At 36.4% G+C, this 15,416-nt stretch overlaps 1 protein-coding gene across 9 annotated transcripts in view; it reads right to left on the reverse strand.

Moving 5' to 3' along the window:
- Positions 1–14,733, reverse strand: part of LOC112048640 (T-box transcription factor TBX3) — a 160,882-nt gene extending 146,149 nt beyond the window's left edge. Inside the window, exon 1 of one of the 9 annotated variants that reach the window (XM_052882933.1) lies at positions 14,213–14,733. In XM_052882933.1, the coding sequence (XP_052738893.1) occupies positions 14,213–14,520 (308 nt within the window). In that variant the 5' untranslated portion in view covers positions 14,521–14,733. The remainder of the gene's footprint in view (positions 1–14,212) is intronic. The other 8 variants (XM_052882937.1, XM_052882931.1, XM_024086263.2 and 5 more) reach the window with 8 other exon arrangements.
- Between the last annotated feature and the right edge of the window lie 683 nt (positions 14,734–15,416).

Consider the following 15,416-nt stretch of genomic DNA (forward strand, 5'->3'; position numbering starts at 1 on the left):
ACCCTTCGCTAGATACCCTTAAAGTTTGATTTTTTTAGTTACTGTGTTTTTCGAAGGGTTCTCTCGACGCTGAGTGCTGACGAGTGGAGATATGATTTTTCATATTGTGCCGTGGAAAATATTGTAAAAATACGCTTTATAGGTACTTGGACGGTTGAGGGTAATACTACGGGTTTAAGGGTCCAGAGTCCAGACCCTCAACCGTGTGATTGTTTTAGAAGGTAGTCTTTTAAATCCATCACAGTCCACGCTCTACAATTGGCTACAGTACTTACCTATGGTCGGAGCATACGCTGATTGTCAGATTCCATTAAATGAGGTAGATCTGGTTATTGCAAGCTCTCAGTCCACTACGTCTTAAACACGTATAGTGAGTGTTCACGCTCGCTTGCAACTAGATTATGTTTCCATTTTTATTGTGAGCGCTTAAAACGATATAGTAATATGAGGTCACGCGGATTAAAAATGATATTAGCATAGTAATATAATATGTTGTATGGTTCAGATTGCCAAAGTTATATAGCAATGTGTATAATGTTATGTATGTATTCTATTACATATTTATATATTTTCATTCATCATAATTATCAACCCATATTCGGCTGACTGCAGAGGTCGTGTCTCCTCTCACAAAGAGAAGGGTTAGGGTAATAGTCTACCACGCTGGCCCAATGCGGATTGGCAGTCTTCACACACGTAGAGAATTAAGAAAATTCTCTGGTATGCAGGTTTCCTCACGGTGTTTTTCCTTCACCGTTTAAGACACGTGATATTTAATTTCTTAAAATGCACTTCTGAAAAGTTGGAGGTGCATGCAACGGATCGGATTCAAACCCACACCCGGAATCGGAGGCAGAGGTCATAGCCACTGGGCTAACACGGCTTTTCATTAAATGAAATATATAAGTATTTTTTTATTTTATTACAACGTTAATTATAAAATTCTATATGCCCATCGAGATTATAGTTCTTGGTATTGATCGAGTAAGAACAAATACACAAATTAAGTATAATCAATACATTCATTAGGTCCCTACCCAGTATGTGTTAGCTCTGCATAATATGTACCTAGGTACTTATCAGTTTATTTTGATAGAAAAAATGAATGGGACCAATCTGGAAGTAGGTATGCTCTTTCAAAAAAACACGTTGATATCAAAGAAAATGCTGCGAACCTGCTTACGAAACTATTGTATTATTGGAAACAAATTATATACAAAAAAACTCAGAATAGATAGTTTTCTTAATGGAACATTTTTGGACATGACGGACATTCTATGCCTGTACTAGAAATGATACAAGGAACGCGTATCGAGTCCTAGATATATCCAAAAAAACTCCATAATAAACTTCTAAACACTGCAAGCGGGTTTATTCGCGTCGTTCCCTTTCCCGTAGAAATACGATAAATTATAGTTTGTTACTCGCTGATAATGAAGCTTTCCATTGGTAAAAGAATTTCAAAAAGCGGTCCAGTACAGATCCTATTCGTAACAAACAAACAATCAAAATCTCTAAAATATTACTTTATATTAAAAAATCAGGCAACAGAAAAATATCATGGCCCATACAAACGCATTACATTGAACAAAACGCACCGGAGATACAATCACAAATCGCAACATCAATTTGTAAGACGCTGGCATGTTGGCCGGCAATTAATTAAGCGACTGTACAATCTCTCGTACATTTCACGCGCAGACGCGTTACGCATACTGGGTTGCTCTTTGCATGCGCTGGCTCTTGGTCTAATTATTCTGAATACGCACCTGACTTTAATAGTCTTTACTTAGTTTCACTGTCTTGTCTATAACAGTGAGTTTGTAGTGACCAGACCTTCGGCAATTTATAAAAGCTGATTTTTGTACACCATCTTTGCATGTGTGTGCTCTTGGTCTAATTATTCTGAAGCCGCGCCTGACTTTGATAGTCTTAACTTAGTTTCACCACAGATTACATATGGTTTACTACGTCTTGTCTGTTGTAAGAGTGAGTCTGTCATGATCAGACCTTCGTCATTATATAAAAGGTGAGTAAAAATTAAAAAAAAAATCACTCATGGTGGTACCATAGCCAACTATGGATATTATATCATGGGTTTGGAATTTAGCTAGACTTACTTTTGAAAACCGCGAAATATAGGTAAGTAGGGTATACCTAATTGGTAATTACTTACACAGTTTCAGAAATTATAGTGGACAAACTAACTAACCAGTCATTTGTATTTTTAATTCAATAATACTTTAAACCTTGCAATTAATTAAGCATTTCAATTAAGAAATGGTTATTCTAGTCAAACAGCAGCCTTAAAATGTAAAATGAAATGAGGTAAAAAATTGGATTAAGTTTACAATAATTTTCGAATGAAGAGCGTCCGCTAGTAGGAATAAAAAGAACTCTGTGACGTCACGAAATCGCAAGGTATAACAAGTCCGCTAAAAAATCGGGACATTTCACAATAATCGAAAAACTTAAAACGGAAAGCTTTACAAATGAATATGAGACTAGTCTGAGGAGTCTACCACGTAATTATGATTAAGGAATCCCATGGCATCACAAATCATCATACAAATCGGGAACGCATACTAATCGAAAAACCAAATAACTCTAGAAGTATGAGACTAGTCCACCACTTTGTAATTAATATTGAATCGCACGGTATCACAAGTCCTCATAAAAATCGGGACATTGCACACTAATCGGATAACTCTAGAAGTATGACTGGTCCGAGGAGTCCACCACATTATGCAGCGTTCTGTTTGTTTACAGATCGCGTTACAGACGACGCCCACAAAATGGCCGTCGCTTGGCCGGACACTGGATTACTTCTGCCTGAATGGACTAGGACTGAGTGTTACTTGTGAACCTTAAGCTTTGATCAAACTCATATGAGATGTAGCAAGAGAGTAAAGGAAAAAAAATAAATACCTATACCTACTACAGCCTTTCTTGATGAGTACTGTTTATAACAAACAAATTAAAAATGACGGTATTAATCACTAGTCATTTCATACCTAATAATAATTATAATTAACTTGTTCTTAAATTAATAAAAGTGGAATTTAGTTTTTCACAAATCCCTCGGAAACTATGGATTTTTCCGGGTTAAAAGGTAATCTATGTGTTAATCCATGCTATAATATATCTCAATCCCAAATTTCAGCTAATTCGGTTCAGTAGTCGAGGTGTGAAAGAGTAACAAACATTTATAACATCAAAATCGTCAGATTTCGCAAATCTCGGGAAACCATATTTTTTTCTGAATAAAAAGTAGCCTCTGTGTTAATTCAGAGTAAAATCTATTTCCATTCCAAATTTAAGTCAAATCGCTTTAGTAGTAGCGTTTAAGAGTAACAAACATCCAAATATCCATACAAACTTTCGCGTTTATGATATTAGTAGGATAAATATGATAAATAAGCTTAGAACAATTAGATATGGTTAATATATTTTATAAAACATTTTATAAACAAACCATACATAATTTTAAATAAATAAGTTATGAAATGACATGCGTTTTCTACCTTCTTTTACCATAATTTCTTAGTTGGTAACATCAAGAAAAGTAGTACCTACCTATAGAGATTCAACTGCAGTGAGCTTGTTTTCACTGCATTCGAATCTAGTAAATATAAGTAATCAGTATTAATTTAACTTTTTGAATAAAATTGAAATTTAAATTGTGGCTGTGGTGTGAATGAGTAGGTAGGTACGATCGGGAAGTGTAGGGACTTGTGGTTAAAGCGCGTTTTTTTATTAAAAAAAGGTTGTTAAAGCTACCGCTGAGTACAGTGCAGGCAGGTCTTGGTCAGCGAATTCGTTTGGCCTTTCTAAGTAGTTGGTAGTCCTTACCAGATAATTCGGTTGTATTAATTTAGTTTCAATATTTTTTTATCTTAAATAACGAAATTGTGACGTTCTGTTATATTTTTTTAAGGAAGGTAGCAGTGGCGAAGGATAGAATTGTGACGAAAGTAACCCATCCCATGTCATACATCCTTAGGTACATATAAATATTTGTTACAATTTTATTTGTATGGATTTTTAAAAGGTAACCCGACGGGAATCGGCCTGTATGGACTCTTCGCCGCTGGTAGGTAGTAAGTAGGTAGGTTTTAATATTATTTTAGTTTGCGAAAAATTAAACAGAAATCGAATGTGTTTATTCTTTCTAGATTTTGTTTCTTTCGTCTCTTAAATTAATCGCCAATAAACTTCAATGTCCATTACTTTAATAGCATAAATTTATCGGCCTATTGCATGAATTCCTACTCTGTAATTTTCCTATAGCCATTAGGTAAGGTACCTACAGTGCTGCCCGTAGTCTTTAATTTGCATCACTACGTAAAACTGTGCCTTGTTTACTTAGTGCACATTTTGTTATCTAATGTTAAGCTAAGTACACACCAGTGTACATTAGGCATAATCATACCGTAAACATTACGTCACAGGCAAAGTAATAGGCAATAGTTTTTACTACTGTAAAATAAACATTACGTAATAGGCAGTTGTCTAGTCATTAGTTACGAGTGAGTGGTATAGTGCGAGTTAGCCTTTCATTTGAAATAATAGATAATGAAATACCTAACTAAAGTACACGTCACAGTGGAAATAATTAAAAAAAGCTAATTTTACGGCGAAGTCTCGAGTTTGTATCGATCGAATGTTAGATACTTATTAGATGTTTTTGAACTACAACAACTTAGTAGTTATTCTAGGTAGTTATTTATTTAAAACATACCTATTAGTTCATTTTTCGTCATTATAAAAAAAATAGTTGGCTATTCAAAGTACGACTAGGTTCTTCTAGCAATTAGGAAGACAAAATTTACAAAAAATGCAGTAGAAATAGTCAAGATAAATATGAATTACCTAATTAGTGTAAACATGGCTTAAGAGCAAATTGTTATAAAGATTTGACTTTTACGTTGATAATAAACGGGTTATTACAGACAGATATTATGCAAAAATCTAACTTACTTACCTAAGACTTAACTGAATTAAGTTATTAATATTACACTATTAGAATAGTTGACGATTAGGCTTATTTGTCAAAACATTATTTAGGTACTAAGTTAATGTTTTTAGATATTTAAATAAATGAATCACGGTTATAAAATAGGAATTCAAGGCTTAGTTAGGCCCACCCTTCAAACGTACATAAATTAGATTACACCTAATAACACATTTTATAAAAATATAGAGCCGCGTGTCACCATACTCCCATTTTAATATTTTCTCTAATTCGAGAATAAAAAACCTATTTATGTGCCAAATTTCATCCATATTTGTCCAGTAGTTCTCGCATTATTGACCACAAAATGTCCTTCCAACCAACCATCAAAACATTTGCAATAGACACACCCAACTGATAAATAATTTAAATATGTAGGTTTTAGAATCCATGCAATCCCAAATAAATAATTTCCTTGCCTTTTACTTTCTTAGACGCAAAGAATATACAATCACTCTCTTTTCAACTTTCAACTACTTAACTTTTTGAAATCTAAGCTATAAAAAAATCACCAGCTCTTGGCCTATTACACTGTTCTTTGTTCCAATGTCTCAATGTCATAGCGATCGCCATTTTGTCGTCAAATGAGACACCTATTAAATATTTGCGTCCGACGCCGTGGTCATTATAAAGCGTGACACGGGCCAGTTAATGTATACTTTACGACACTTATCTGTAGTGTTGACTATTTATAAACACACTGTTTATATCTACAACAATAACGCAATGAGGTACCTATGTCTGTTATCATGACTTTGAATCAGTAGTACAAATATTTGAATCATGTGGCCGATACAGTTACTAGTGTCATGTAAAAATGAGTAATAAAATTACCAAATTACCTAAGTTGCAGTTGCTTTGTAGTAACTGCCACTTAGGTAATTAACCGGTTAAACATACTGCATAGAGTTTGTGTTCTGTTTCTCGTCAATAGATATTTGATTGTTTGTTTTAAGGCTTTATTGCACAAAGAAAAATGTACAAATGCAAAATAATGCCTGGAGGCATTTTCTTACCATTATTAATAATACAATATTTGTTATTAATCACTCTTTTGATATTTCTCATCAGTGGATATTAAATGTTTGTTAATTTTAAGGCTTTATTGCACAAAGAAAAATGTACAAAGGCAAAATAATGCCTGGAGACATTTTCATGTCATTATTATTAATACAATATTTGTTATTAATCACTCTTTTGATTGCTCCTACAGTCAAAACGCTGACCAACTTACAAGCCAAAAAAAAAAACATACATACAGCCGAACGTAGAACCTCCTCCTTTTTGGAAGTCGGTTAAAAATAATGATGATCTTGGCGATCCCAGGCTTCATACAAAAACTTAGGTAATTTTTTTTATTGTTATAATTGGCGAACTGTCGTTTATTTACCTAAGTAAACAGAGCAACACTTTGGAGAGCATGCAAAGACCAGGTCCTACAAAACACTGACCTGTGGCGAGGAGTGCTCTCCAGCCTAATGTGCTTTATTTAAACCGGAAACTATGCCCTTAAGACCGGAACAAGTAGCACAGCAATACTGCCTAGCGGTAGAAAATCATAGCGGTAGTAGTTCCCCGGACAAGACCCCACCAAAAGCTCTATTACTACTAAAAAATCATCTCAATCAACATCAATCGTAAATAAAAAGATTAAATATTGTCAAATTTTAAGGATAAAAACAATAAAACTTGCTACTATATTTGATGCTTAATTAACTAGGTACATGTGTAGTTAAATAATTTAGTATAGGTATCGGCTATTCACTGCAGGTCGCTGCAGGAGAGATGAGGTGTGGTGGCGCTTACATTTAAAATCTAATAACTTAAATTACCAAAGTTGCAGTTACTAAAGTTACTGCCGCTTGGGTAATAGGCTGAATTAAGTAACTAATATAACATCTGCCACTGCAATAATAATACCTATTTAATTATTATAAATATAGAAGGATTTGTGATCGAGAAAAGTTATGTTATGGCCCAAAAATAACAAGGACAATTACAGGCAAAGGTAAACTATTCAACCCAACAATATTTAACAGCCAAGTAGGTGTACCTATCTAGGTAGGTGTCACATATTTAACCTTTTCAAAGTTCGTTTCTTATCAATTAGGTATTTTGTTTATCTGAGAGTGATTTATTGAAAGTAAATATTCAACAGACAAATGATAAATTTAATTAATTAGTTGCGACTTTGAGGAGGTGGGCTGAAATTACTGCCAATAATTTCACGGTCGAATTTTAAAATTATAGGAATTATAGAAGTGAAGTTTGTACCAATTGTTATAGTCTTAAAGGGTGATTACAAATATAAGGAAACTAATGTCGAACAAAGGTTATGATTCACAACACTTGTCAGGATAACTTAATTAACAAATCAAACTGTAACCAAAATAAGACCCTAGAATGGCAGAGAATGACCTTGAGTGGAGTCACGTACTTGTGAACGATGTGTGTAGGGTTAAAGGTACCTTTGACTGTATACAAACACTCCCCTTTTCCACTCAAGTCACTCTCCCCGCCTATCCTAAGTAACCGATTAAGAATTACACAACAAGAGATGTGGTCGGCTCGAACGCCACGAGCACACTGAAGCCAACACGAGATCGAGCGACGTCATATCCGTCACAGACTACTATTTCCAACACTAAACGGCGATAACATTCGGCCATCCTGGTGGCGCATCCGTCCCTGGATCGCGTTCGTGTCTGGTGGAGTTGCGTTTACACTGACAACTTGAGCGTGTACAAACCACTATTGAAGGTCGTGTATGACTCATTTTTAATCGAATGAGTGTGTATGGGCCTTGTGTATCTAGGGTTATGTATAGTTCAAGTCACCAAGATATATGTACGACTTATTTTTATCGAAAAATGGCAGTAGGGTTACTTCAATCCGGTAACCCAAATTCACTAAACGTTGTTCGCGTCTTGTCATAATATTAAAACGCAAAATTTCATCGAGAAAACCGTGAATAGTAATTTCTAAACAATTTCCGTCAATACCGTCAATACTAAAGTTAAACCGTCAATACTTAAAACTTGAAATCACGATTCGCACACTATTAACTTTCGAATTTAACAATACCGTAATGTTAAAATCGGTGTACCTACTATACTCAATTATTTTGTTACCCTCTTTTATGAAAAATGTTCTCTCATACTAGATTTAACAAAGAAATGTAACACGATTGGCCTGATTTAGGGTAGTTTAAATCTACGTCGTTATCTTTGTTTACTAAGTGGGCACAAGTTCTTTATCGCACTTCTGATATTATAGTCTTAAAGGGTGATTACAAATATAAGGAAACTAATGTCGAACAAAGGTTATGATTCACAACACTTGTCAGGATAACTTAATTAACAAATCAAACTGTAACCAAAATAAGACCCTAGAATGGCAGAGAATGACCTTGAGTGGAGTCACGTACTTGTGAACGATGTGTGTAGGGTTAAAGGTACCTTTGACTGTATACAAACACTCCCCTTTTCCACTCAAGTCACTCTCCCCGCCTATCCTAAGTAACCGATTAAGAATTACACAACAAGAGATGTGGTCGGCTCGAACGCCACGAGCACACTGAAGCCAACACGAGATCGAGCGACGTCATATCCGTCACAGACTACTATTTCCAACACTAAACGGCGATAACACAATCTACTTTAGTCTTTTCTGTTCTTTCAGATACGGCCTAAATTAAGTAGGTATTTACCTACCGCTTGACACTGTCTTCAAATTGATTAGTAGGTAGAAATTATTGTTATTTTTAGATTTTTAGGTAGGTACAAATTTTTGTAAAGTCGGTTTAATTTTTTTTTACGTAGGTATGAGTAAGTAGTGAAGTGTTCTATACCTACTAATAAAATAATTGTTGTTAAACGTAGTGTGAAGAACTGAATTTGTGTACCTAATTAAAATTTAGTTATAATAAATGTGTACATGGTAGTGTAATGTAGTAGATACCTATGTACTCGTAATGTAGAAAATTTTTAATTGAAAATATGTATTAAATAATTAAATTTAAGCAGGTACATTTTAATAATAAGAATTGTCTTCCAAATCAAAGGTAAAAGAAAAATTACTTATGTAAGTAATCATTCAAAATAAAAACTTTACTTTTAAATTTAACTTAACTCTCTATTGTGATTGTGTTTCATTAGATTGCCTACTTAAAATAACAACACAATTTGATAGGATTATATAAAAAAAAAGTTTGAACAGCCAAGAAAGGTTGGAGCGTATTCAAAACAAAGTTTTCAAAAAAGTTCAAAAGCTCTGTGTCGGGAAAGCCCGGCGCCTTGAAAACGCTTCCGATTTGAACAGTTTTCTTTTTTGGAAATTCTTTGATGTCGTCACCCTCAAATTTTGGGCACCCTCGCGAACTGTAAATATTGTTTAAATGAGTGTTACTGTTACTTATCTCTTCCCGTTGCTGCTTCACACAAATTGAATGACAATTAATTTTTATGTAGGTGTCCGCATACTTTAAAACGAATTATTATATTATGCTTGATACACTAACATTTACAACAATACATTTTTTTATATATTATATATATTATGTATCGTAGACGGAATAAGCAGTAAATATTATATAGCAATATAAAGATCTACTTACTTAATAAAATACCTAACTATAGAGTCCACACAATCATACTGACACCCAACGGGTTACCGTTTAAAAATCTATACACATCATTATTGTAATGAAAATTGTTACAAGTATTATGTATGATTATGAGAAATGGTTTCTCATGGTATGCGGTATGAATTTCCTTTTCATTGGGTTACCTTCGACAATATTCCTTCCTTCACCACTGCTAACTATAAGTATATAAATAAAAATACATATTATTTAGATTTTAATGAAGTTCCTATCTAATAAAATTTTAGATACGCACAATCATTAAATTATTTATTTAAAAACATACTACAGAAACGTCTACCTAAAACAAACATGAAAATAAAAATAAAAACAAATGCCTATATGAAGCAGGGCGCACAAATGCGTCATTTATATTTGTTTTTATATAATTATGTATTATTCAATGAAGAATAAATAAGGACCTACATTTTATGTGGCATGCTTTATGTTTAAAATCGAAATTCATATAGGAAGGAGATATAATTAAAAAAATCATCACGAAACATCGAAATCGCTTGACGTACAAAGATGAAATTTGGCAGGGAGGTAGTTTATAGTTTGTAGACTTCCGCTAAGAACGAATTTTACGATGGAATTGGAATAAGGGCGAACGAAGTTTCCAATGTCCGTTAGTAATATGTATTCCGTTAGTAATATGACCTATACAGATTTGAAAAAAAACATACACACAGCTGAACAAAGAGCTTCTTCCATTTTGAATGCCAAATAGGTTAGGCCTAGGCTACATTTACAAACACTTTTGAAAAGTCAAGTTATCATTAATTACTCTACCGTTAGGTTGGAAGTCAACTCTACTGAGAAAAGCCAGTAAGAAACTCAATGCAGTGGCGTAGCTTGCCTTGGAGGGACCCTGTATCAAAATTAGTTAGGGGTCCCAATAGACGAGCGGTAAATAACGAAAATCACTTTGGCAGTTTTTTGTTTTTTTCTTTGGCAAGCACCAGATTAAGAGAGTTTGTGGATTACATTTTACAAATTTTTGCTTTTACACTAGGGGCCTCTTTAATCCGGGGGCCCCGTATCATTGATACGGCTGATGCGGTGTAGCTACGCCCCTGGTAGGTAGGTAGGCTCTTTTTTCGAAAAATATTATTATAGCATCATTTTAGAAATTAAAGTATGGTGAATGTTATTCATATTAATTGATTATGAAACACGGCTAAAATTCACGTGATATAAAGTCGGAGTATGCCCGACTACTTTCAAACTCAGACGGGGCTCTTAGTCTACGCCGCGTTGCAAGAACCAGCTCATGACTAAGGGCCCCGTATGGGTTTGAAACTAGTCGGGCATACTCCGACCTTATATCACGTGAGTTTTAGCCGTGTTTCATAATCGATTTTAGCATCATTTTCAATTGCATCCTTTGTTTTGCTTGACGTGGGATTTCAGTCTGTCATTAAGAAAGTTAACCTACCTGTTAGCCATTGACAAAGTCAAAGTTCATTTATTTCAATTAAAATAGCTTAAAAGCACTTTCGAAAGGTCAGGAAATAAATAATATTATTAGATAATGATGATAAAAATTGGTCGAAAACTTCCGACCCGAAAAAAGCGGGTTTTTGACGGCCTCCGTGGCGCAGTGGTATGCGCGGTGGATTTACAAAACGGAGGTCCTGGGTTCGATCCTCGGCTGGGCAGATTGAGATTTTCTTAATTGGTCCAGGTCTGGCTGGTGGGAGGCTTTGGCCGTGGCTAGTTACCACCTTACCGGCAAAGACGTACCGCCAAGCGATTTAGCGTTCCGGTACGATGCCGTGTAGAAACCGAAAGGGGTGTGGATTTTCATCCTCCTCCTAACAAGTTAGCCCGCTTCCATCTAAGACTACATCATCACTTACCATCAGGTGAGATTGTAGTCAAGGGCTAACTTGTAAAGAATAAAAAAAAAAAGCCCACAACAAACTCAGTCAGGGTTTGTTTTTTGTATAACACCATTTTACAAATTTATCTAAAATTAGAGTTACCTACCTACCTACACAATCGTATACCTACCTAGTACAATTTAATGCTAAGCAACGCACTATATGCTAGTATAATGTATTCCTAGTATCTACCTACTGACACAAAAACCATTTTGGCTTGTATAACCAACCTACCTATTATTGACAATTTTGCAAAACGGAAAATGCGAAGTTTTCAATTTTTATTTTATACCTACTTATCTGTAATTTCTAAGCGAAGTATGTACCTAATATTCTAAGAAAATAAATTCTAAATAGGTATACCTACCATCTATCAAATTCGCCGTTCCTGGAGAATAAAATGGTAACTGCCATTACACGTTTTTTAGTATTATTTCACTTTTGGGAACTATAGGTATTCTATTGTAGGTACATCTGCTCAATTTTTTCGTAATTTTTATGCAGTTATTAACGAATTTATAGAATATAGCCGACGCCCGCGACTTCGTCCGCGTGAACCTCGATGTAAACTTTCAACTACCCCTACCCTACTCCTACCTACCTCTACCCTACTTTTCTGGTTGATTTTTTACACCTTGTGTCCGAAAAACCCAAATATCTTGCGGAACTCTATTTTTTTCCAAAATAAAATTTAGCCTATGCTACTTGTGGATAATGTAGCTTTCGAATGGTGAAAGAATTTTTAAAATCGGTCCAGTAGTTTTTGAGCCTATTCATTACAATCAAACAAACAAACATACAAACAAAGTTTTCCTCTTTATAATATTAGTATAGATTACAATAGTATTCCAAGATATAGTCACTGGCATATGGTCACTGGCATATATAAAGGTATGAGAATAAAGTGGTAATATAATATTACCATAATGTATTCCTACTTCTACGGTAAACAGCCATATAATTGTCTTCCGGTAGGTATTCAAAATTTAAAACTTGTTTATGATAAAATCAGTAACCATTTTATTCTCGTTCAAAATCTTTAGATCGGTGCGCGTAATTCATCATCACTTGCACTTACCTACCATTTGATACTGTAGGTTTTAACCTACAGATAAAGACAGTAAGCGCAGAGTACAATATTGGATTCCGGTTAGATTGTACTGCGAATAAAATGGTAATGGACATTACAGTATGAAATTGAATGATGATTTATTTTTGGTAACGTTTATTTTTTTAATTTGTGGGTTTATTATTATATCTAAGCTTTTGCCAATTAATCTTAACAAAAGCTATAAAAATAGCTTTCATTCAAGCTTTCTCATTTTTATCTAAGTCTATTAAGTACATTGTCAACTATCGCCAAAATTCGGATTTCAATTTTTCCTGAAAAAGTAGCTTTTTTGCGATTACGATTTTATTCTCCGGGAACGGCGAATTACCTACTGTTTTATCTACCTACTCTCTTTTATATATACCTGCTAAAATATTTGTAGTACAGCGTTAGAATTTGTTTAAAATGAAAAACATTCCCTTTTATAATATTAAAATAACTCATGTAATAGAAAAAATGCAATGCTTATATGCTTATTCTCAATGCTGATATATTAATTTTCCAAGATTAAAGTCTTTGCCTGATTCTTTACCTGATTCTGTTTGACATGCATCCAATGCATGTATGTTTATATCTGAATCGGCGGATTTATAACGTCAAAAAACACATTTATGATCTTTAAGGTTTATTAAGATATTTATAACTTATTGACTTTGATCTTTTAAATTTGAATAATTGGAATAAACCTTCAGACACTTATAAAATACGATCAATCTTTATGTACCTACATTAATTTATTTTCGTGAAGAAAATTAAAGCATCCGTATTGACGGTACGAACCAGATTCGTTCTTTTTTGGAATGCTTTTTTATTCTCAAGTTTTAAATGCTTAGCGAATGTTTTGTTTGTTCAAAACTTTTAAAGATTTAGCCGTAAATGGAACAAAACAAATGTCGTTTTTCCACACTGCGCGCATATGCGAGCCCGTCCCGTCGGACGTCAGGTTCAACGCAAAAATGCGCCTATAACGATACGCTGCCCTACATGGAGCGAGCAATTCATTAACTCATTAGGTATTTTTAGTTCAGTTTTTGTCATTCCACAGAACTGTAGCGACGAACTTGACATTTGTGTTCCTACAACTGTTTGTTACTTTTTATTGATACTTCAACAATGTAAAATTATAACAGAAACGATTAATAGGACAAACATGAATTTCTAGAGTTAGGTGTATAGAACTTCAGTTACAGAGAACTTTAAGGGTATGTATTTATTTAGCTTGGTATAGATTGGTCTAGGTAAATAAACAAAAATAAAGTTACACCGGTAGGTAAACTTCACTCGAAAAGTTAACGGTGACTAAGATTTAGCGGATTTAGTATTTTAGTAGATCCTATCAGATAGATGTTTAACATCAGCGTGGGATGTAAACAATATTATTATGCTAAACGACCGCGGACGAGTCGAGCAGGTTTTTGTGTGAAAACTGGATTTGAACTCGCAACTTTGGTGTTGGGACTCGCGAACGAGACGAAAGTTCGGAACTGGCGATGTAAACAATCGCTGCGGCACACGCTCACTGCACTGCACGGCACTGGGCGCGCGGGCGCCGGACTGACCTGCCACTCTTGGTGATCACCATCTCGGTGCCCAGCTTGTGGAACTTCTCCCACAGGTCCTTGCCCTCGAGCGTGACCTTGGGGTCGTCGACGACGCCGTCGTCGTCGGGAGGCAGCGGCGCGTAGTGCGGCGGCGGCGGCTTCAGCAGCGGACACGGCGCGGACAGCGCGGCGGCGGCGGCCAGCGCGGCCGGCAGGTAGGGCGGCGGCGGCAGTGCGCCCGCCGTCAGCAGCGCCGACACCGAGAAGTCGCTCGGCCGCGGCGCCAGCAGCGGGTGGAAGGCCCGCTCCGCGCCCTCGAAGCGCATGCCCGCGCCGGCCGGGGCCCACGGCGCGCGCTCCACGGCCCCAGTGCCCGTCGGCTCCAGCGGTCGGCGCCGCTCATGCACCGAGTCCTCGCGCCGTCAGACACCCGCTCGCGCGGCAGGCGTCGGTCGACTGGCCCGGCGCCGCGCGCGACACGTCGCCCGGCCAATGGCGCGCGGGCCCGCCCCTGCGCGGGGCGCGGCGCCGCGCGCTTGTTTTTTCTTGCGGCGAGGTGTCCGCGGCCGCCACACCTCGCGCCGCGCGGCTCGCGGCCGCTAATCTGGTTAATGCGGCGGCCGCGCGGGGGCGACGCCGCCGCCTCCTTCTAATTGGACACGTTTCCGTTCGTTCATCAATTGAGCTCGTTACGGCGACGATATCTTTTGTGCGCCGCTCTCGACGACTCTCCGCCACCGCTCTACCGCCGCGGTGCCGCTCTACCGCCGCTCCACCGCCGCTCCAGTGCCGCTCCGCCGCCACACACGCTCAGACACTGCTAGACACAACTTTATTATGATCTTAAAAGTTCGTCTTGAGGTTACAGAAGTTCATGTTTAAAGCTCCAATAAAAGTTTGTAATTTAACCTGCTCAAAGTTATCATTTAACACCCCAAAGTCCATACTTATTACAGACCTGTCTCTACTCTCTATCTAGGTAGGTAGGTAGTACATATAAAGATACCTACTACTTAACATTTTTGGCTTATATACCTACTAAAGCCTCTAGTAAGTTAGTAACCCACCTACCATTTATTATATTTAAATAAAACAAAACTGCTAGGTATTAAAATTAAAAAAAAAATAAACACGTTAAACTGAAGGGACCTAACTAAAGAATCTTTTTCACAAGTAGATACATTTCTTTAAGTGCTACTTACCTACCTATCTACCAACTTAA

Source organism: Bicyclus anynana, chromosome 8 (assembly GCF_947172395.1).
Source record: "Bicyclus anynana chromosome 8, ilBicAnyn1.1, whole genome shotgun sequence".
In the NCBI taxonomy this organism is placed as follows: Eukaryota; Metazoa; Arthropoda; class Insecta; order Lepidoptera; family Nymphalidae; genus Bicyclus; species Bicyclus anynana.